The sequence below is a fragment of the Oncorhynchus nerka genome, linkage group LG9a (genome assembly GCF_034236695.1).
Source record: "Oncorhynchus nerka isolate Pitt River linkage group LG9a, Oner_Uvic_2.0, whole genome shotgun sequence".
Classification (NCBI taxonomy): Eukaryota; Metazoa; Chordata; class Actinopteri; order Salmoniformes; family Salmonidae; genus Oncorhynchus; species Oncorhynchus nerka.
Window position 1 is genome coordinate 25673041 of NC_088404.1, and position 24677 is coordinate 25697717.

Below are 24677 nucleotides of genomic sequence, written 5' to 3' on the forward strand. Positions count from 1 at the left end.
TAACTGAAGAAGAAAAAAATCATATATAGAATTCACTGTCTATGACTTTCTAGTAGATAGACCAAATGGTTCAAGAGAAAATAGCTTAATGAATGAAAAAAGCATCTAATCAACAGTGGCATTATTTTCAATTAACTGTGCAACTCTTCCAACTATTGACTTTTTTCACAACTTCCACCAGTTTGACGCCATGCTGAAACCCTCAAATTAAACACCAATGGTATTCTCAAAATGTATTGCTTATATTTAGGATAATCTTTTACAGCTTTGTCATTCAGTTTTTATTTTAAAATCATTTTATTTTATTATTTCACATATTTTACATGTGAGAATCTGAAGTACCCAAAAGTGCCACTAAATGTGATAGATAACATAAAATCCTTGAAAGATGCCTACATTCTGGTAGTTTACTGGTAAACTGAAAGTGTCCAGAAATATACCCTCCCTTTGCAAAAGACAGTGGGTAGATTCTCATCTCCTGTACCCTGCTGCCATCTGGCTCTCAGCCATCTGGTTAAACGCCATGGGCCATTTCCATGTAAAAGGACACATGAGCACCAACGTGATATTCATAGGAGCATATCAAATTCGGTGTCAAATTAAAGTCTCAAATTAGAGTCTTTATTTTGGGAATATGAAGGGCATAGATGCATTTTTAACAATTTTCCATCTTAAAAATTAATCTTAAAAAATATCTACCAGAAAAAAGTCTCAAAAGGTATTAGAAATACATCAAAACACAATAATGTTGAAATAAAGAACCCTACCAACTAATATCAACATTATTATTTCATTTTTTTTTTTTGCCTTCTTCATCCACCTCTGGCCTGCTCGCCTCCCTACCACTGAGGAAGTACAGTTCCCGCTCAGCCCAGTCAAAACTGTTCGCTGCTCTGGCCCCCCAATGGTGGAACAAACTCCCTCACGACGCCAGGACAGCGGAGTCAATCACCACCTTCCGGAGACACCTGAAACCCCACCTCTTTAAGGAATACCTAGGATAGGATAAAGTAATCCTTCTCACCCCCCCCCCCCCCCCTTAAAAGATTTAGATGCACTATTGTAAAGTGGCTGTTCCACTGGATGTCTTAAGGTGAACGCACCAATTTGTAAGTCGCTCTGGATAAGAGCGTCTGCTAAATGACTTAAATGTAATGTAAATGTTTAAATTTTAGAAACATTGCCTTGTAATTCCATTACGAAAAACTCACATCTTTAAGATATTTTCTAAGGTAGACCTACCAATTAGTTAGTATTTTTACTAATATACATTTTTGTTTATCAAATCAAATGTATTTATATAGCCCATCTTACATCAGCTGATATCTCAAAGTGCTGGACAGAAACCCAGCCTAAAACCCCAAACAGCAAGCAATGCAGGTGTAGAAGCACGGTGGCTAGGAAAAACTCCCTAGAAAGGCCAAAACCTAGGAAGAAACCTAGAGAGGAACCAGGCTATGTGGGGTGGCCAGTCCTCTTCTGGCTGTGGCAGGTGGAAATTATAACAGAACATGGCCAAGATGTTCAAATGTTCATAAATTACCGGCATGGTCAAATAATAATAATCACACTGGTTGTCGAGGGTGTAACAGGTCAGCTTTTCATAGCCGATCATTCAGAGTATCTCTACCGCTCCTGCTGTCTCTATAGAGTTGAAAACAGCAGGTCTGGGACAGGTAGCACGTCCGGTGAACAGGTCAGGTTCCATAGCCGCAGGCTATGAATTATTTTTATGAATTATTAAGTGATTAAAATGTGCAATTCTGTTACCAAATCGGTAACACATTTTTGATTATAAAAGTATCCCAATGCCCCAAGGCAGTGATTGGGGACATTTTCCGTCTTTCGGAAAATGGGTGTCGTGACTCTCTGTGGTCACTAAAGATCCCATGGCACTCGAGTAAGAGTAGGGGTGTTAACCCTGGTGTCCTGGCTAAATTTCCAATCTGTCCCTTACGCCATCATGGCCACCTAATCATCCCCAGCTTCCAATTGGCTCATTCATCCCCCCTCCTCGCCCCTGTAACTATTCCCCAGTTTGTTGCTGTAATTGAGAATGTGTTCTAGTAAAAAAATAAAATACAAAAATGTAATGGAATTACTGCAATTGAATAGGCTACAATGGTAAATTATAGTGGTCACAAACCACAGCTGGGTCACCTGCTAATGTCCTCCAATCCACTGGCATACATGTTATGTTCAGCTCATAACTGTTTTCTTTCTGTCTTCTCTGTCTCTTTCTCTCTAGTTAATGTTACATATATCTTACTAACACCTACCCATGAGCCCCATCTTTTTCCATTTACTGTAAACAGCATCCGCAACCACTGACCGACACCAGACATCCATGGACATTTAAAAAGTAGATGAAATATGGTCAGTCCATCCTGGCCTTGATTTTAACATCCACAGAGGACATTTAAAAAGGAGATGAAATATGGTCAGTCCATCCTGGCCTTGATTTTAACATCCACAGAGGTCATTTAAAAAGTAGATGAAATATGGTCAGTCCATCCTGGCCTTGATTTTAACATCCACAGAGGACATTTAAAAAGTAGATGAAATATGGTCAGTCCATCCTGGCCTTGATTTTAACATCCACAGAGGACATTTAAAAAGTAGATGAAATATGGTCAGTCCATCCTGGCCTTGATTTTAACATCCACAGAGGACATTTAAAAAGTAGATGAAATATGGTCAGTCCATCCTGGCCTTGATTTTAACATCCACAGAGGACATTTAAAAAGGAGATGAAATATGGTCAGTCCATCCTGGCCTTGATTTTAACATCCACAGAGCACATTTAAAAAGTAGATGAAATATGGTCAGTCCATCCTGGCCTTGATTTTAACATCCACAGAGGACATTTTTTGGGTCGGCCTTGATTTCAACGTCCACAGAGATTGAGTTTTGGTCCGTACTGGCCTTGATTTGGCCCAAACATAGACGTCCCTGATTGGTGACCGGACCAAATCTCAACCAATCACAGACGTATATGTTTCACAAATTTGGACAGTAGAGTACAGTGAAGAACAGTAGAGTACATTACAGTACAGAAAAGTAAAGAAGAGTAGAGTATTGTTCAGTACAGTAAAATAGTTACTATATTGTACTCTACTGTGCTGTACTGTAATGTCCAAACTTGTGAAACATAGACATCTATGATCGGTTCAGATTTTGTCTAGTTTGGGGGCCGAGCTCATTAGAATAATAGCTATTGTGTAGAATAATACCCATATGCAAAGGATAATATTGATTTATTTCTACCTTGGTGTACCTATTCACGATACATCTGAAGAGAAGGACATTCATATCCATAATTCGTCATTTCTGTGTAGTACAGATCAGGGACCCATGATGTAATTATGTTATGGGGTGTAAATCCACTTAATTTACTGTTGTTCAATAACTAAAATATATATTTTTCAAACTCAAGTTATCATATCATAGCTGACACCCTATTATTTCTGCAGACATTTTTTTATCCTAATTCAGAGCAGATATTTGAGTTTTTGGAAATGTGGTCGCATAAAAAAGGGAGGGAGATTTTACATAAATCTCTTACCAAACTTTGCATCTGCATATATTCCAGTAAATGTATTCAAAGTAGACCTAGTGAATAGAGTTGGTTTGTTAAACTTTGATATCAATGGTTTTTATTAAAGTGAAAAATCTGAGTCATAATTCCGTTACCGTGGAATTGCCCCATGTTTATAAACCTGACCTGGGTGACCATGTGATTGGCACAGAGCTGAGCTGGGGGTTCTTCCAATGGCAGCTTTTCCTGTCACAGACCCACCTCACCCTGGCAGGTGCGGCTGCTGGTGTCAGACGTACAATATACTTTATGTCAATGGGCAGATACCCAGATGAAGGCTGTACTGCTGATCAATGTGTAGGTTAATATAGGATAATAAAGAAGCATTTTCTATCCAAATTTCACTGTACTCCTCAATTGAATATCCTGCTGAATATGTTTAAACTCCCCCACATCAAATGTATGCCTCAATTCATACATCTTTTGTTGAACTGAGAGTTTGTGTAGTTAAGTATCTGCCTGGACAAGAAACTAGAGGCTTGCGAGCCGGATTCTTCCCACAAACTACTATTTGAGTATCATTGGTTTATTTTGACCCATTCCAGGTGTTGCTGGTGAGCAGCAGTCGGCACCCGGACCAGTGGATTGTACCAGGAGGAGGGATGGAGCCTGAGGAGGAGCCGTGTGGAGCAGCAGTCAGAGAGGTGTACGAAGAGGTGAGAACCCCCCCCCCATAGAAATGTTATTATCCTAATCATCTATCTGTAATGCACCAAGTTAGAGAGACAGTTTCCTTGATAAATTAGTAGCACTTATAGATTTGAAGTGGAGATATAGTTTCAAAATGTTCTAGATTGAGCATGATGTACACTGCACAGACATCCAGTTTTTTAAATTAAATATTATTAAATACCAGTCAAAAGTTTGTACACGTCTCCTCATTCAAGGGTTTTTCTTTATTCTTTACAAGAATATTAGTGAAGACATCAAAACTATGAAATAACACATATGGAATCATGTACAGTGCCTTGCGAAAGTATTCTGCCCCTTGAACTTTGCAACCTTTTGCCACATTTCAGGCTTCAAACATAAAGATATAAAACTTTATTTTTTTGTGAAGAATCAACAACAAGTGGGACACAATCATGAAGTGAAATGACATTTATTGGATATTTCAAACTTTTTTAACAAATCAAAAACTGAAAAATTGGGCGTGCAAAATTATTCAGCCCCCTTAAGTTAATACTTTGTAGCGCTACCTTTTGCTGCGATTACAGCTGTAAGTCGCTTGGGGTATGTCTCTATCAGTTTTGCACATCGAGAGACTGAAATTTCTTCCCATTCCTCCTTGCAAAACAGCTCGAGCTCAGTGAGGTTGGATGGAGAGCATTTGTGAACAGCAGTTTTCAGTTCTTTCCACAGATTCTCGATTGGATTCAGGTCTGGACTTTGACTTGGCCATTCTAACACCTGGATATGTTTATTTTTGAACCATTCCATTGTAGATTTTGCTTTATGTTTTGGATCATTGGACCTGGCCTCCACAATCACCCGACCTCAAACCAATTGAGATGGTTTGGGATGAGTTGGATGGCAGAGTGACGGAAAAGCAGCCAACAAGTGCTCAGCATATGTGGGAACTCCTTCAAGACTGTTGGAAAAGCATTCCTCATGAAGCTGGTTGAGAGAATGCCAAGAGTGTGCAAAGCTGTCATCAAGGCAAAGGTTGGCTACTTTGAAGAATCTCAAATATAAACACTCTTTTGATTTGTTTGACACATTTTTTAGTTACTACATGATTCCGTATGTGTTATTTCATAGTTTTGACGTCTCCACTATTATTTTACAATGTAGAAAATATTAAAAATAAAGAAAAACCCTTGAATGAGTAAGTGTGTCTTTTCTTCAGAAAATTATATTGTATGATTTTTAAGTAATTAGACTGAGTGCCTCTCCTGCCTTGTGCCTCTAGAAAGACAGAAAAAAGGAGACATAATTCCATTCGTAAATACTGTTGCTTTAGGATTGGAATAGAGGACTCCTATACATTTACAAAAGTCAGGTCCAAAACCAGGGAGAGAAAAGAGAAAAGCCCACTCTACCCTATCAAATACCTTCTCAGCATCTAAAGAGACAGCAGTGGTAGGAACTATATTTGAGCGGTTTAACCACATGAGATGTAAGAGCTTCCTCATATTATCAGTTCAGGTCCTGTTCTTAATAAATCCTACTTCACTATGTATAATATTAGGTAGTGCCTTCTCTAAGCGTATCGCAAGGGTCTTAGTAAGAATCTTGCAATCCTCATTAAGGAGGCTGATAGCTCTAAAATTCCCTGGTTCTGTAGTATCTCTATCCTTCTTAGGAATCTGTGATATCAAAGCCTCATTAAAGGTGTCCGGAAGGGAGCCATTTTTAAATGCGTCTTGGTAAACCACTGTCAATACAGGTACAAGAATGTCAATATACTTTTTATAGTATTCTACAAAAATTCCATTCAGACCAGGTGGTTTCCCTGCTTTCATAGATACAGTGAGATGGTGTCTCTAACCTCCTCTTCTGTTATAGTACAGTCCAGGTCCTCTACCTGGCTATCTGATAATCTAGGTAATTATATACCAGACAAAAAATTATCCATATCTGTGGGGCTCGCTGAAAAAGAGGATATATATGAATCTTCATAAAAATGTGGACATAAGACTGTAAAAAAGTTTTGCAACTGTTCCCAAGTATTTTCATGCATAATCGGGACACATGATTGTATACAAATGTAATCAAGGTTTGAAATTATTATGTTTTTTGTCACAAATTATATCTGTTTGGGCTTGCAATCAATTTGCAGTCTACAAATATTTGTTTATTATGTTCCGACTCCCCAACCATCCACTCAAGAAAAAATTGTCCTGTGGCTGAATCTAGTTGATGATCCCTGGTTTAATGAAAGAAGTGACAACTTGTTCACTTTTAGTTAGGACTGGAGTGGATGTTCTGCCATGTTCTGCCACAGGGAGTCGTGTTGACAGCTGTGAGGAGTTGAGCGGTGACATTTAGAGGCAGTGTCCAGTTACCCACGTCTTCCTCCTCCCTGAATAGGGTTAAATGAGTCGCTCCCCAACACAGGCTGTTAGGAGCTCATAACTCAAATGGTCATCCCACTGTAATACCCTTCTGTCAAGTTCAACACATCCCCTCCAAAGAACCACGTAATGGAAGTTTAATTGAGGTTTAATATGTGCATGAGTGTCAGATTATTTCGATTTTATCACATAAATCAGTTTTATAATGTAAAAAAAAAAACATATTGGGATTATCCCATCATAGAGCTGAAGTGTGTTGGTAGGGGCTTGTGTTTGTCATATGACCATGTGGTCCTGGTAACCTGGCCCCAGCCAGGCAGACCTAGGAGAGATGCAGGAACTTAAACCTGAATTACGTCTCTCTCCCAGGATCATGTGAACAGAGCCATGGGCTCCAGTCCTGGAATGTTGCAAGGTGTTAACAGGCTCTCCCAATACAGTCAGCGGCCGGGTACAATAATCTTTTAATATTTTTTCTCATGCATATATCACAAACCTTTATATCCTAGTGCAGTGCTTCTCAAACTGTGGGGAAGAGGGGGGTGGAACTCATTCAGGCTTTCAACCTACTCTTGGAAGTTGTAATAGGTGAATGCACAAATTGGGTAGTGCATCATCAGTTTTCCTCTTGTCATTGCAGAATTATTTATAACTTGTCAGAAATGTCTAGATCATCTAACCCATGTCAGCTAATGTTTTTTAGTTCGTTTTTTTTGTCCATTGATTTTGTTTCCCAATAATGGAAGGGAGGCCCCGAGTGAAAGAGTTTGAGAACCACTGTCCTAGTGGACAGTATGATATCCACATGAACAGTGTGATGAGTTGTGAAATGGCTCCACGGCTTCCCAGCAGCCATTTCATGTTGCCTGCTTTTTACCACAAATGGTTTGACAAGCAACATTAGGCTTATATATTAGCCTGGTCCCCAATCTGTTTGTGTTAGCTTGCCAATTCCATCCCTGGTGTGTCATTGTTTGGTGTGACAAATGACAATGACAGAAGTGTATTTGGTAAGACAGCACAAACTGATCTGGAACCAGGCTAACATTATAGCTATGATCATTAGCAGGAGTTTTTGGCCTTGTTTTTATATTGCTGACTAAACTGCTGAGCGCTTCAGTCGATGAGGCATGCTAGGATGGCATAGGTCCTCCTGGGGATCTTCTCTTGAGATGGGCCAAACCCCAATCAGCGGGTATACAGTGCATTCGGAAAGTATTCAGACCTTTTGACTTTTTCCACATTTTGTTACTTTAAGCCTTATTCTAAAATTGATAAAATAAAACATTTTCCTCATCAATCTACACACAATACCCCATAATGACAAAAAGAAAACAGGTTTTCAGAAATGTTTGTAAATTTATATTTTAAAAAACAAACATATTTACTGAAGTATTCAGACCCTTTGCTATGAGACTCGAAATTGAGCTCAGGTGCATCCTGTTTCCATTGATCATCTTTGAGGTGTTTCTACAAATTTATTGCAGTCCATCTGTGGTAAATTCAATTGATTGTACATGATTTGGAAAGGCACACACCTGTCTACATATGGTCCCACAGTTGACCGTGCATGGCCTCCATCATTCTTAAACTAAAGAAGTTTGGAACCACTAAGACTCTTTCTAGAGCTGGCCGCACGGCCAAACTCAGCAATCGGGGGAGAAGGGCCTTGGTCAGGGAGGTGACCAAGAACCCGATGGTCACTCTGACAGAGCTCCAGAGTTCCTCTGTGGAGATGGGAGAACCTTCCAGAAGGACAACCTTCTCTGCAGCACTCCGCCAATCAGGCCTTTATGGTAGAGTGGCCAGACAGAAGCCACTCCTCAGTAAAAGGCACATGACAGCCCACTTGGAGTTTGCCAAGAGGCACATGAATGGACTCTCAGACCATGAGAAACAAGATTCTCTGGTCTGATGAAACCAAGATTGAACTCTTTGGCCTGAATGCCAAGCGTCACGTCTGGAGGAAACCTGACACCATCCCAATGTGGTGGCAGCATCATGCTGTGGGGATGTTTTTCAATGGCAGGGACTGGGAGACTAGTCAGGAGCGAGGGAAAGATAAATGAAGCAAAGTACAGAGCGCGCTCAGGACCTCAGACTGGGGTGAAGGTTCACCTTCCAACAGGACAATGACCCTAAGCACACAGCCAAGACAATGCAGCCAGAGCCCGGACTTGAACCCGTTCTAACATCTCTGGAGAGACCTGAAAATAGCTGTGCAGCGACGCTCCCCATCCAACCTGACAGAGCTTGAGAGGATCTGCGGAGAAGAAGGGGAGAAATTCTCCAAAAACAGGTCTACCAAGCGTTTAGCATCACAACCAAGAAGACTCGGGGCTGTAATCGCTGCCAGAGGTGCTTCAACAAAGTACTGAGTAAAGGGTCTGAATACTTATGTAAATGTAATATTTCAGTTTTTATTTTTAATACATTTGCAAACATTTAAAAACATCTAAAAACCTGTTTTTGCTTTGTCATTATGGGGTATTGTGTGTAGATTGATGAGGAGAAAAAACAATTTAATTAATTTTAGAATAATGCTGTAACATAACAAAATGTGGAAAAAGTCAAGGGGTCTGAACACTATTCCGAATGCACTGTACATGCAGTACTCATCATGGGCAATGCTGAGAATAAGTTTTATGGGAGCAGAGACATGGTATTCCCCTTTGGCTAGTCTGCTGGAATTCTTTCTCGGCATGAAAGTATCCCACAGTCAGTCGATGTTCCCATCTGGCTTTTGCAGCGGGTGAGGGTAGGGTACTGTCAAACCTGTTGCATTGTTTGAGGTAAAACATATCTGCCTTACCAAACAAGCACATTCTTTAAGAGCACATTCCTTGCTTGTGAATACCACAATACATGGATTCATTTTTAGTTGTTATAATCTGTGATGTGTTAGTTATCCTATCATCAATTAAATAAATGTAGGCTATTTGTTTATGTAAAACATGTCACGCCCCTTGCTTAGCGAGTACCACTTCCCCCTGATTCAGCTCATACCAAGGTTCGAACTCAGGACCTCTGCCTCGCAAACACACGTGACTTTCCTCCTGAAGTGTCTTACCAAGTCGTACTAGCTAGCTATCAAGCAGCGCATGTGGGGACACTTCAGGCTGAGGAATCAGTTTCACAGATCTCCATCTGCTACATTTACATTTAGTAGAATTTGATTCTGTTTTATGAAAAATAATTGTCTTGCTGATGTTGATTTAACAGAAGAGTAGAACTCTACATGATATTGGCTGCAACAACTTTTAAAAGTGATTCTGTCTTGTAATGTAGGATGTGGGAATGTATTGATTTTATACTGGTGTTTATACAGTAGCTTGACTTTCTTTTGTTCTAATCTGTCTGTGTCACTGTCCAGGCTGGTGTAAAGGGGAAACTTGGCAGGCTACTGGGGGTTTTTGAGGTAAGTCTCACAAACTGTCAATCATCATGTCATAGCACACTGTAGCATAGCACGGTATATTACATATTACATATCATGCAACACATGTCAAAACATTTCTCTCATTACAACATTATTATTAAGCCCTACTTCCTTAGACCAGTGATATTCAAAGTCATGGTCGCGACCCCACGTGGGAACTGCAGTGGGGTTGCCACATAAAAAAATATATTTAGGGAACAAACAATTAAGAGTACAGATTTAGTAAATGTATTTTATTGAGTAAATGTATTTATTTGTTACTTTTGATAAGAAAGACAAATGAAATGAATGCAAGGGTGGGGTCGTTTTCAGCTGGGACCTCAAAAAATGGGGTCCCAGCTGAAAATACCACACAACACACCACAACATTTTTAAGCCCTGCATGCAATACAGAAACACTGTATAAAGGGTTTATTATGATATGAAGCTGTTTGTCTGTCCCTGTAGCACAACCAGGACAGGAAACACAGGACATACGTCTATGTCCTGACTGTGACAGAGACCTTGGAGGACTGGGAGGATTCTGTCAACATCGGTAGGCTTCCACTGTACATGAAGACATCTGGTTAGGGAACTTCTACTGTACATGAAGACATCTGGTTAGGGAACTTCTACTGTACATGAAGACATCTGGTTAGGGAACTTCTACTGTACATGAAGACATCTGGTTAGGGAACTTCTACTGTACATGAAGACATCTGGTTAGGGAACTTCTACTGTACATGAAGACATCTGGTTAGGGTACTTCTACTGTACATGAAGACATCTGGTTAGGGAACTTCTACTGTACATGAAGACATCTGGTTAGGGAACTTCTACTGTACATGAAGACATCTGGTTAGGGTACCTCTACTGTACATGAAGACATCTGGTTAGGGAACTTCTACTGTACATGAAGACATCTGGTTAGGGAACTTCTACTGTACATGAAGACATCTGGTTAGGGAACTTCTACTGTACATGAAGACATCTGGTTAGGGAACTTCTACTGTACATGAAGACATCTGGTTAGGGAACTTCTACTGTACATGAAGACATCTGGTTAGGGAACTTCTACTGTACATGAATACATCTGGTTAGGGTACCTCTACTGTACATGAAGACATCTGGTTAGGGTACCTCTACTGTATATGAAGACATCTGGTTAGGGTACCTCTACTGTACATGAAGACATCTGGTTAGGGAACTTCTACTGTACATAAAGACATCTGGTTAGGGAACACTATTTTCCCACATCTCTTTAGACCTTTATGCACGTCTTTTGTCTAAGCATTTCCTCTCTGACACAATTGGTGGGAAACTGGGAACTTCTGAGAAATTTAGACAAACAACCTTTTCTTACTACACCTACGCAACTACGTCTCTCTCACACCCCGGGCCCCTTTCACTCTCCGAGTCTGTGATGTTGACATCAAAACATTGGAACACACAAACACATTTATGCCTCATAAAACAAAAAGGTTTTGATCTCCTAAGCAGTCAGGGCCGTGAAATGAGGTTTGAGGACTGTTGGTTTGACTCCTGGGTACTTAACGAAAATCATCAGACGTCAGGTTCATGTACGTTTCCCTTTGAAGAGAATTTGTATCATGAAAAGACAAAAGCACGAATACTGCTTGGAGTTTGTAAGTTCAAGTGGCTCTTTGGGGGGGTTCATGCATAGTACTCATGTTGTATCAAAAAATGAATTCTTTAGATAAGTAAAATTATAATGCATTTATGTAATTTGTCCAATGTTATTAATAGGGGAAAGAAATGTAACACTTTAATATTACGACTGTACAGTGCCTTCAGGCGGTGAATCTGACTGTTGTTCTAAGTCAATATACAGGTCAGGATATCTGTTTGTCAAAGATCAGTGTCTCAATGGCTCATTGACAGTTGACCCCCGCAAGGCTGGTAGTCCATCATGGACCAGACTTCTTGGGAGCAAGAATTTCACAGTGTCATCACTATTCCTTTTCATTTCAAGCTGCTGAATCATGAATTTGATACATTTATTTTACGAGCTTTTTGCATAGGTCACATGTACATCACTGTTCTCTCCTGGGTGGATCTGTGGAACATCAAAGTGGAGCAGATGAGCCATGTTCCTAAAATGGCTACTGTACATACCAAATTATGTATGTGTCTTGGTTATCTTTTAATGTATTAAAAACAATTATCAGTGCCAAATAATCAGTGATTTTGTATCTACTGACTGTACTATTGACTGATGTTCCAATCAATCAAAAGTCTAAATTGTAAATCTCAGCATTGAAAGGAGTTAAAATGAACCTCTTAAATGTAAAGTCCCCATATTTAGGGACCCTATTAGATGTTTTTATTCAATTCAGTCTGGTATGAGAATGGTAGCCCTATCTGCAAAAGCAGGGTGTCTACAGAAATCTGAGTATCTTGGCTATTCATCTGTGCCTTAAAATCTTTGGTGTGATTTATTACCATATATGGGCATATGAATGTATAAGGGCAGGCTGAGCAGATTACCTAATTTCAAGATCCCGAGGTGTTCATGGAGATTGTAACAGCCGGTTAATGGCGTCCCTTGAGAAGGCAAGAACAAGATGTATAGCAGGAGAAGTGCAGTATTATCATAAGGAGACATACTTGAAATACGGAAGAGGAAGGAGTGGAAAAGAGAGGCAGAGGAGGTCTGAGAGGGGGAGGAAGAGGTTGCGATTGAGTCTGTTAAAAATGATGGAAAAAAGCTGAAATGGTTTGTTAGAGAAGAATGCTAGAAAGTGTAAGCAGAGTGAGCTGAAGACAGGAGGAGAAATGGAAGTGAATGAGGTCGAAGTATCGGAGGTGGTAGGTGTCGAAGTTCTCTGAGCCTTATGCTTGCACCGAGAGTCAGGATAAAGATGAGTCTGTGACAGGAGTGAAGTTTTTTGGAACAAGTGGACCCTTGCCTTTTGGCTGATCCATTTGTGGTTTCAGGGTGGGTGAAAACCGAGTTGGGTGCTGTGGAATCGGTGAGGGTAACCAGAAGTGGTCTTGTGATAATTGTTTGTGTTTCTGCTGGTCAGAGGGAACAGGCGCTCTGCGTTAAATGAATGGGGGCAAGACGTTAATTGTTTTGCCCTCAAGAAAAGGGTGCCATTGAAAGAAGTGATTTCTGGGGTAGCAGTAAAAGTTGACCAACTGAAGGGGAAGATTCCCGGTGTTTGTGATGCTTGTTGTTTGGTGCGACGCAGACAGGGTAGCGTGAGTGGTGAAACAGAAGAGTCATTGTCTGGTTCTTTTTGTTTTAATGTTGAGTCTTTGTGTACAAACCTTTGTACCGAATACATTAAGATGTTACAGGTGTCAAGCTTATGGGCATGTGGTAGCAGTGTGTAGGAGGGAGGTTCCTAGGTGGTAGCAGTGTGTAGGAGGGAGGTTCCTAGGTGGTAGCAGTGTGTAGGAGGGAGGTTCCTAGGTGGTAGCAGTGTGTAGGAGGGAGGTTCCTAGGTGGTAGCAGTGTGTAGGAGGGAAGTTCCTAGGTGGTGGCAGTGTGTAGGAGGGAGGTTCCTGGGTGTGAAAAGTGTGCAGAAGGGCATGAGAAAAAGGAATGTGTAGCATTGGGGAAAGTAGTGGTATGTGTTAACTGTAGGGGTGCCCATGGAGCTGGGGATCAGAAATGTCCTGTGCGAGAGAGGCAGGTTGAGGTTTCCAGGGTTAGAGTAGTGCAGAAGTCATATGCTGAGACAGTGAAGAAAGTAGAGGAAGATGGGTCAAGGGGGAAGGATCCTGAGAGGAGTGGTGTGTGTAGTAGATCTGTACCAGTACAGGGGGAAGGATCCTGAGAGGAGTGGTGTGAATAGTAGATCTGTACCAGTACAGGGGGAAGGATCCTGAGAGGAGTGGTGTGAATAGTAGATCTGTACCAGTACAGGGGGAAGGATCCTGAGAGGAGTGGTGTGAATAGTAGATCTGTACCAGTACAGGGGGAAGGATCCTGAGAGGAGTGGTGAGTGTAGTAGATCTGTACCAGTACAGGGGGAAGGATCCTGAGAGGAGTGGTGTGAATAGTAGATCTGTACCAATACAAATGAATAAACCAACAAGTGATACGTGTTTCAGTAAGATTTCATTTTTGGTCTTTATAACAATGGTTATGAACTGTACTGGAGGGATGGAACGTAAGTCACAGAAAATTGAGGTTGTGGTGGCAGCTGCAGAGAGGTATTTGGGTGTGTGAGACATCAGAAGAGTTACAGGGTGTGTTGAGTGGTGGTGTCACATCCTTTCAGGTTGTTGGCCTGAGGTATGACTAAGTAGATTTAAATAGTGGAGTAGGGGTGGTATTTTTTATTTTATTATATTTTGTTAGAATAGATGGTAGTGTATTTGTTTATTTCTACATTTTTTCAAGCAAAGTATAAGGAACGATGAGGAATGAGGATTTCGACTCGGCCGACAAAATATTGCTTTCTAGAAGGATTGGATCCACTTTTAGATCTATCTGTAAGTAAATTATTTTCATGACTTTATATAGAACATTTACTATATGTAAGTTGTCTGCTTTTTATGCTTTGGATTTAGTTTACATAGGCCTATGTAACAAGTCATTTATATGTTTATATAATTCCAAAGTAGTTATTGTATACCAATATGTTTCATATTGGTTCACTGTTTGCTGTTCTAAGTTTCATCCTTGTAACTTTGGAGAGGCTACTACACTCATGGTCATTGTTTATTTGTGGTTCTCACCTCTGCCTTTGCCTCCAAAGTCTTACTGTTTGCATTGTGTGTGTACTTCACACCTTCTATGTGAGTCACTGTACGGATAAAGTTTAGGCCTGGTGTTTTTACTTTACACTAATGTCATTTTGTAAATTTAGTCAACTGTAATTCTGTGTCATACAACAATATATCCCTTTATTTTATTTACTGCAGAGGATTTTGATGACGTTTGAGAGCCACCCCTCCACAGCAAGTGCCCCCGCCAGTCAAGGTCTTCACTGCGATGTCCTTCACCTCGTCTGATGCTTCTCCATCCACTTTTCATAGACCTCTTCAAAAAGAAAATAGGTGCTTTTGGCACCATTCGTCCTAACAGAATCAGTTTCCCCAAGACCAAGGTAAACAACATGACAAAGACAGCGGAGAGGGGAACCATACGTTGGATCAGGACAAACAAGCAGCTTTTTGTGAAATGGAAAGACACTAAGGAAACAACCATGCTCACCACACAACATAAGGCATTCAATAACAACAATGTCACAAGGAGAGCGAAAAAGGGGGGGGGAGTCTCCATTCCTGTTTCTGTGAAGGACTATAATGCCAGCATGGTGGGTGTCAACCTATCTGATGCTCTGATAAACTACTACCAGGTTCTCCACAAGACCAGGAAGTGGTATAAGACTTTTATTTACCACTTTGTGGACATTGCTACAGTAAAGGCTTTCATTCTCCACAAGCAGATGGCCAAAGCAAAAGGTCAAACCCCTCTCTCCCAGTTGGCCTTCTGAGAGCTGCTGGTGTTGGAAATGGTTGAATTTGGGGCCCAAAGCAAACCTCACAATCATCACAAGACCCCCCCTGGAAATGCCAGTTCGGGGGAAAAAGGAGGAAATGCCAGTTCGCTTTTTGTTTCCAGGCAGAGAGGGACTGCTTCAAAGACTATCACTACATGCACAAACTACGGTGAAAGCGAAATCTAATCATCTACACCTGGGATTTAAAATGAACACGAATGCAATTTGTAAATATTTCGGCTTCTTTTTATTTTTGCACCTTTTTTTAGTGAAGGACACGTGTAACCAAGTTTGTGTTTGATAAGAAATGTTATATTTTTTTAATGTATATCTGTTGCTTCTATATTGTTTTTGTTAACAGTTAATTTGTACATGGGATTAATACAATGGATATGCCTAGGCTAAACATTCTGGCACTTTGGAGAAGTTGAAAAAGCACTTGGATATCCACTGTATGTCCCCCGACACCACCACAATGTTTGAGAGAGGTTGGTGTTGTAGAAACTTAGTTTTTATATAGTGAACAATAACTTTTAGGCACATCCAGTGTGCAAAAACTGCAATTACCACTTTGGAGAGGTTCAAAGGACACTTGAATGTACCCTGGATACCACATAACACCACCACAATGTTTGAGTGAGGTTAATATGGTAGAAATGTTATTTTTATACTGAACAAATTGCATTTAGGGATTGCAAATGTGTAATAGCACTGGAATTATCTAATTTACAGACATATGCCACTTTGGAGAGGTTTAGAGACACTTGAAAACATCCCGCGACCACACCTGACCACTTACTAAAACGTCTGCCTATTTCTACTTGTTAGGTCTATCAATCCCTTTTTTTCTGATCTTGTTCACATGTTTTAGAAGCCATCTGAGATTGTTTCCAGCTCTGGGCATCAGTAATCCACGTATAGCTTGTCAATAAAAGATTACTTTCAAAATAAAATGTTGTGTGTGCTTGATCTTGTATATTCTGAACTATGTAACTCCTATCTTCTGATTATTTCCTCATAATCTCCCAGACGTTGTCTTTCCAAATATACCAAGTTTTGGCATGTCAGAATCATGTAATTACACATGAATAGCAGTTACTTTTGGGTATGTATATTTAGGCGGAAATCTAAATTGTGCCATTACATTTAAGAGGTTAAAATGACTCGTATATAGAGGCTGACCCCAGTTTAGTTGGCAGGAGACAGCTTGTAAAAACTAAGAGAGGAACAAGCAGACAGACTGACAGATGGTCTCTGTTGTCATTTGAGATACTGACCGAGGGACATGTCCATGTATACAGTAATATGTCCCTAGCCACCTGAACTCTGACCTACTGGATATATTGACTGAAAAAATGCTGTCAGTTGTTTTCACACCATCATCACCTCTATGTCAAACACCTGTTGATCTTCAGTAATGTCAGCATATTGCTGGATGTCTAAATTAAATGCTTGTATTTGAAGAATGGTTTGGAAAAACAGTATTCAATGTCCACTTGTGTTTTGATCCACACTTTTCTTTATGCAAACTAAGTATCAAATTATGAGATGAAACTGGCCAAATTCTGTTTTGAATGAGTTACTTGTACATTTGTTTGTTTAATATTTACATGAAGACATTTTCCATGTTCTGTAACTAAAATATGTGGTATCTGTGCAAATTAGTGTCACGTAAACATTGTACGGTAGAAAACACCGAACTGTCTTAGCTAACTAGACACTTTCTACATGTTAAGACGTGGACTAGATCCCAGAAATTATCACCATAATTGGTTTAGGATGTGGTAGCAGGTGTTTAAAATTTAACGTTTGACAAGGGACCCTGTAACTCAAAACGTGAACTATTTGTAGCCGGTCTGAAAAAAAGTGCTGATCTTTCGTTCCCTTCACCTATATAAATAGAATTCAGGCCTGTTCACAAGGTGCATGCATGTTTGCTGTGCACAGTTGTTTTCCAGGCTTCGTCACTACCCGCACTGTCTCCCCCTCCCTCCCTCCCTCTGTCCTCTCTTGCCTCATAAGGTGAACGCACCAATTTGTAAGTCGCTCTGGATAAGAGCGTCTGCTAAATGACTTAAATGTTAAATGTACAAGTCCCATGACTGTGCCTGGCCAGGCTCTACAGTTGTGGGCTTGTCTTACAAGTGGAGTACCTCAGTACCCCCCCCATACACACCGCTACGTCCCCTCAGTAACCCATTTTAATGTCAGAGGGCACTTTTGAATGCCTTTTACAAAATACTTGAATGATAAAATATGGGTAGCATTTGGAAGCCAGGAGAAAGTGGTTTTGAAGAGATGTATAAATAATGTTAACTGACAGTTAACCAGACAATGTTTTTTTATGGGAAATCTTTATACTGAGGCTTAGGTGGGAAGCTTCATCAACACCACAGGATAAAATACAGAAATGTCCAGTTGTACTATGGGTAAAGTTCTCAACATTCAGTGGTGTTACATTTTTCAGTATTTCAGCGCTGGTTGGTGTGAAGGGGTGGGGAAAATGTGTAGCTGCTTACAGAGGTTTAGCCAGTGTTCATGTTGATATGCTAATTGGGAAGTCCAACAAAAGCAGAAAAGTAATAACACTTTCTGAATGTCACATGCATCCGTTAAAGTAACAAAGACCTACTTTAAGGAAAGTTTTGATTAGTTCCTAATACATTGTAATGTACATTCAGGCAGTCAGGGAAAAACAAACAGTAATCATTGTTGGCTTATTACAAAAACTGAGAATCGTTGTATACATCAGTTTTTAGATCCTATTACTCTGTTAACCTGCTAAACTCTGAGTGGTTGTTTTTGGACCCGGTACAGGGTCCGGCGATGACATTTGAAAGCTGCAGTCCTTTTTGGAAATTTAACTCAAATCTTACTGCTGGCAATGTCATAAGAATATCCTTGTATACATCCTCCACATGCGTCATTGATCTAGCACATTGTTTACAATAGGAAACGTGAATGGGAAAAGAGGTTTGAAGTTTCCTCACCTGTCCGTGTCTTATATTAAAAAAAAGAAGCAAACTCCATAACTTGAAAGCCCTGATTGCTAAGGTAATTTTAAGATGTCAGGCTTGAAAATCCGTTCAGCCATTTTGGCACAGTGACTCACGACCCAAACCAGACGCAACTGGTGGCCAAGAGATGTCATGTGATCTCCTATTGCTATCTAGTGGATGAACTGGGAATCAGACAGGGGATATATTTACAGCAATAGATAGAGACTTGAGCTTTTTCCTCATATGCCTTCAGAAAGTATTCACAACCCTCGACTATCCACATTTTGTTGTGCTAAAGCCTGAATATAAAAGTGATTCAATTGAGATGTTGCGTCACTGATCTAAACACAATGTGGAATTGTGTTTTTAGAAATGTTTACAAATGAATAAATTATAAGCGGAAATGTCTTGAGTCAATAAGTATTCAACCCTTTTGTTATGGCAAGTCTAAGCTCAGGAGTAAAAATGTGCTTAAGTGATTTGTTAACTTTTGCTCACTCTGTGCAAATCCAATACAACACATCACTGAGTACCACTCTTCATATTTTCAAGCATGGTGGTGGCAGCATGATGTTATGGGTATGCTTGTCATCTTCAAGGACTAGGGAGTTTTTTAGGAAGAAAATAAATGGAACAGAGCTAAGTAAAGGCAAAATCCTAGAGGAAAACTTGGTTCAATCTGCTTCCCAACAGACACTGGGTGACAAATTCACCTTTCAGCAGAACAATAACCTAAAACTCTAGGCCAAATATACACTGGAGTTGGTTACCAAGACTACCATGAGTGTTCCTGAGTGGCCAAGTTACAGTTTTGGCTTAAATGGGCTGGATAAACTATGGCAAGACTTAAAAATGACTGTCTAGCAATGATCAACAACCAACTTGACAGAACTTGAATTTCTTTAAAAGAATATTTGGCAAATATTGTAAAATCCAGATGTGCAAAGCTCTTAGACTTACCAAGGAAGACTCTCAGCTGTAATCACTGCCCAATGTGATTCGATCATGTATTGACTCTGGGTTGCATACTTATCTAAACAAGATATATTAGTATTTTATTTTCCATAAATAAAATGTCACATTTTGTGTAGATTGTTGACAGAAAATGACATACATTTGAATCCCACTTTCTAACACACAACAAAATGTGTTTAAAGTTTAGGGGTGTGATTACTTTCTGAAGGCGCTGATAATCAGTCACGGAAAATTAAAGCATGGCACGTTGCACAAGCCCGGCGCTTTTAAAATGGCTGTCTTTATGGGTAAAATGCATTTTTTTGTTTGTTTACCCCCCCCCCCCCCACACACACACCACACACACAGAGCAATAAGCATGTATTTGTAGGTTGTTTTTTTATACTGACATGTACTTTGAGGGTAGTATACAATGTGTCGTTTAGAAAGTGCCACTAGGGGGCGGCAGTTTAAGAGGTTAACACAGCCCTCTGACCTTTTCTCTCTGCTGTACCTCTTTCAGGTAGGAAACGGAAGTGGTTCAATATCGACGAGGCTATCCGGGTGCTGCAAAGCCACAAGCCTGTCCACGCAGAGTACCTGCGCCGACTCACAGCCACTTGTAATCCCACATGCAGCTCCACCTGTTGCGGCCCCACCAATGGCAACACCTGGGTGTTCCCCATGACGGACGACAATGCCCCTGACTACGTCAACTCCACCACAGGGGACAGATAGAGGACCTCCCTCGGTCAACAGATAGGACAGATAGGATAGCCGCCATCAGAGGAACCAGCATCATAAGAGGACCTAGCCTAGGTGCCAGTCGGTTTCTGCTGTCCTGCTAACTCCTTGTGGACTTGTCATGTTTGGCTTGACAATGACAGTAATGGAGTATGGCAAGAGCACAAACTGATCTGGGACCAAGCCAAGGAGGACCCAAGAGGACTCTAGAGTGAAAGTACCCAGAATAGACATTTTGCATGGATTCCTTTCTGTGTTGATTCTTAATTTGTACGCTATGAACTGTCTAAGTTAAAAGGAATTCATAATTTTATTAGGGGGCATGAAGAGTGTGAAAATGTGTCAAATGGATATTCAATATTTTTCTTTGTATATTGTTTTTATCAACTGTCATCAGCCAAATAAGGATATATATTATTAATAAAAACGGGATCTTAAAGCTAATCTCTGTTAATGAGATCCATTAGTCATCAGCTTTCTATCATTAGAATGACATCAACCTCTGTGAAAAGGTCCTTTGTTCAACTTACATTTTGATTATATAAGGTCAAAGACTACAGTCTATGGTCAGAGTGCAGCACTTTGGTGAACTGCTTTCTGCTTGAAGTAGCTCTGATAGGCCAATAGAGGGTAGTGTTACTTCTGGAAAGGCTTATTTCCTTGATGTCAAAACCCCAAATGCAGCTTAGTTTAGGGCAAAGGTAGGAAACCTTTGTCAGGGTGCCAGAACGTAATTATTTAGTATTTATTTGGACCCCCACTTAGCTGCTGTTGAGGCAGTGGCTGCTCTTCCTGGGGTCCAAACAGGAAACAACTCAAATAAAATGCATAATATGTACACAATACTTGCAGAAAGTATTCACACCCTCTCACTTTTTACACTTTTTTTGTTACACCCTGAATTTAAAAATAATACAATAAAGGTTTTTGTCACTGGCCAACACGCAATACCACATAATATCAAAGTGGAATTATTTTTACAAATTAATAAAAAATGTAAAGCTGAATTGTCTTCAGATAATAAGTACTCAACCCCTTTGTTATGGCAAGCCAAATAAGTTCAGAAGTAAAAATGAGTTTGAGTCACATAGGTTGCATGGACTCTGTGTGCAATAATAGTGTTTAACATGATTTTTGAATGACTACCTCATTTCTGTACCCCACGCATATAATTATCTGTAAGGTACCTAGGCTACCTGGGGCGGCAGGTAGCCTAGTGGTTAGAGCGTTGGACTATTAATCGAAAGGTTGCTAGATCAAATTCCCGAGCTGACAAGGTAAAAATCTGTTGTTCTACCCCTGAACAAGGCAGTTAACCCACTGTTCCTAGGTTGTCATTGAAAATAAGAATTTGTTCTTAACTGACTTGCCTAGTTAAATAAAGGAAAAATAAAAAGCAGTGAATTTCAAACACAGATTCAACCACAAAGACCAGAGAGGTTTTCCAATGCCTCATAAATAAGGTCACTTATTGTTAGATGGGTAGAAAAAACAGACATTGAATAGCCCTTTGAGCCTGGCGAAGTTATTAATTACCCTTTTGATGGGGTATCAATGCATTCAGTCCCTACAAAGTTACAGGCACCCTTCCTAACTCAGTTGCCAGAGAGGAAGGAAACCGCTCATGGATTTCATCATGAGGCCAATGATGACTTTAAGCCTCTACAGAATAAAAATATTCCAAAACACACAAGGCACTAAAGTAGTACTGCAAAGAAATGTGGCAAAGTGATCAAATTTGTCCTGAATACAAAGTGTTATGTTTGGGGCAAATCCAGTAAAATACATCACTCAGTACCACTCCATATTTTCAAGCAAAGTGGGGGCTGCATCATATTATGGTATGCTTGTAATCATTTAGGACTGGGGAGTTTTGGAGCTAAGCACAGGCAAAATCCTACAGGAAAACCTGGTTCAGTCTTCTTTCCACCAGACACTGGGAGATTAATTCACCTTTCAGTGGGACAGGGACAATGACCTAAAACACAAGGCCAAATCTACACTAGAGTTGCTTATACCAAGAAGACAGTGGCCTAGTTACAGTTTTGACTTGAGGCTACTTGAAAATGGCAAGACATGGCAAGACATGAAAATGATTGTTTAGCAATGATCATCAACCAATTTGACAGAGCTTGAAGAATTTTGACAATTATGGGCAAATGTTGCACAATCCAGAGACTTACCCAGAAAGACTAATAGCCATAATCACTGCCAAAGGTACTTCAACAAAGTATTGACTCCTGGAAGTGAGTACTTGTCAATGAGGTATTTCTGTATTTAATTTTCAATATATTTGCAAATATTTCTGAAAACATCTTTTCACTTTGCCATTATGGGGTATTGTGTGTAGATGGGTGAGAAAAGTATCAATTTAATCAATTTTGAATTCAGGCTGTAACACGTTTTTTGGGGGAAAGAAGTCAAAGGGTTTTGATTACTTTTTGAAAACAAAGTAAATATACATAGCACTATATTTACATTACAATTTAGTCATTTGGCAGATGCTCCCATCCAGAGCGACCCATAGCTAGTGCATTCATCTCTAGATAGCCAGGCGAGAAAACCCCATAATTGCGTGGATGCTCCCATCGATCCACGATTTCTGGTTAGGAAAGGTTTTAGTCACAGTGGGTACGACATCTCCGATGCACTTGCTAATAAACTCACTCACGAGTCAGCATATACATCAATGTTATTGTCTGAGGCTATCCGGAACATATCCCAGTCCACGTGATCGAAGCAATCTTGAAGCATGGAATCCAATTGGTCAGACCAGCATTGGATGGAGCATGGGCGTTTCCTGTTTAAGTTTCTGTCTATAGGCTGGGAGCAACAAAATGGAGTCATGGTCAGATTTGCCGAAGGCAGGGCGGGGGAGGGCTTTGTCAGCATCACGGAAGTTAGAGGAGCAATGATCCAGAATGCTACCAGCTCGTGTCGCGCATTCGATATGCTGATAGAATTTAGGAAGTCTTGTTCTCAGGTTAGCTTTGTTAAAATCCCCAGCTACAATAAATGCAGCCTCAGGATGTATGGTTTCCAGTTTACATAGAGTCCAGTGAAGTTCTTTCAGAGGTATCTGCTTGGGGGGTGGAACTTGAGTTTCTGTATGTTGTTGTGATTACACCATGAGCCGCTAATCATAATCATACACCCCCGCCCTTCTTCTTACCAGAGAGATGTTTGTTTCTGTCGGCGCGATGCATGAAGAAACTGGGTGGCTGTACCGCCTCTGACAACATATCCCGAGTGAGCCATGTTTCTGTGAAACAGAAAGTGTTACAATATCTGATGTTTCTCTGGAAGGCAACTCGTGCCCTAATTTCGTACACCTTGTTATCTAGAAATTGGACATTGGCGAGTAATATGCTCGGAAGCGGTGGATGGTGTGCTCGCCTTCTGAGTCTGACCAGTAGGCCGCTCCGTCTGCCTCTCCTGCGGTGATCGCTTTGTTTTGGGTCGGCCTCTGGGATAAGATCCCATGTCCGGGGTGGAGGTCCGAACAAAGGATCAGCTTCGGGAAAGACGTATTCCTGGTCGTAATGTTGGTAAGTTGACATCACTTCTTTATCCAATAGTTATTCCTGGCTCTATGTAATAACACTTGAGATTTTCTGGGCTAACAATGTAAGAAATAATACATAAAAAACAAATAACTGCATAGTTTCCTAAGGACCTGAAGGGAGGTGACCATCTCTGTCGGCGCCATCTTGCACTGAAAGCGCGAACCACCGCTTTTAATCATGACAAGGCGACTGGAAACACGACAGAATACAAACAGTGCAGCTATTCCCTCCGTAAGGCAATCAAACAAGCAAAGCGTCAGTATAGAGACAAAGTAGAGTCGCAATTCAATGGCTCAAACACGAGACATGTGTGGCAGGGTCTTCAGTCAATCACGGATTACAAAAATAAAACTTGTCTTGCTCCCAGACAAATGAAACAACTTCTTTGCTTGCTTTGATGACAATACAGTGCCACTGACACGGCCCGCTGCCAAAGCCTGTGGGCTCTCCTTCTCCGTGGCCAACGTGAGTAAAACATTTAAATGTGTTAACCCTTGCAAGGCTGTCCTGCCCAGACAGCATCCCTAGCCGCGTCCTCAGAGCATCGTCCATGACTGCGTGGCCATGCAGGCCTCCAACTCAATCATCAAGTTTGTAGACGACACTACAGTGGTAGGCTTGATTACCTACGACGAGACGGCCTACAGGGAGGAGGTGAGGGCCCTCGGAGTGTGGTGTCAGAAAATTAACCTCTTACTCAACGTCAACAAAACAAAGGAGATGATCGTGGACTTCAGGAAACAGCAGAGGGAGCACACCCCATCCACATCGACAGAACAGTAGTGGAGAAGGTGGAAAGGTTTAAGTTCCTCAGCGTACACATCACGGACAAACTGAAATGGTCCACCGACACAGACAGCGTGGTGAAGAAGGTGCAATCGGAATAGTGCTTCTTCAACCT

At 40.7% G+C, this 24677-nt stretch overlaps 1 protein-coding gene across 1 annotated transcript in view; it reads left to right on the top strand.

The window, feature by feature from the left end:
* LOC115134111 (diphosphoinositol polyphosphate phosphohydrolase 3-beta-like) overlaps positions 1 to 20669 on the top strand; it is a 31179-nt gene extending 10510 nt beyond the window's left edge. Inside the window, exons 2-5 of the mRNA XM_029667766.2 lie at positions 4144 to 4254; positions 9989 to 10033; positions 10502 to 10589; positions 19990 to 20669. Of these exons, the coding sequence (XP_029523626.1) occupies positions 4144 to 4254; positions 9989 to 10033; positions 10502 to 10589; positions 19990 to 20204 (459 nt within the window). The 3' untranslated portion in view covers positions 20205 to 20669. The remainder of the gene's footprint in view (positions 1 to 4143; positions 4255 to 9988; positions 10034 to 10501; positions 10590 to 19989) is intronic.
* Positions 20670 to 24677: the final 4008 nt, after the last annotated feature.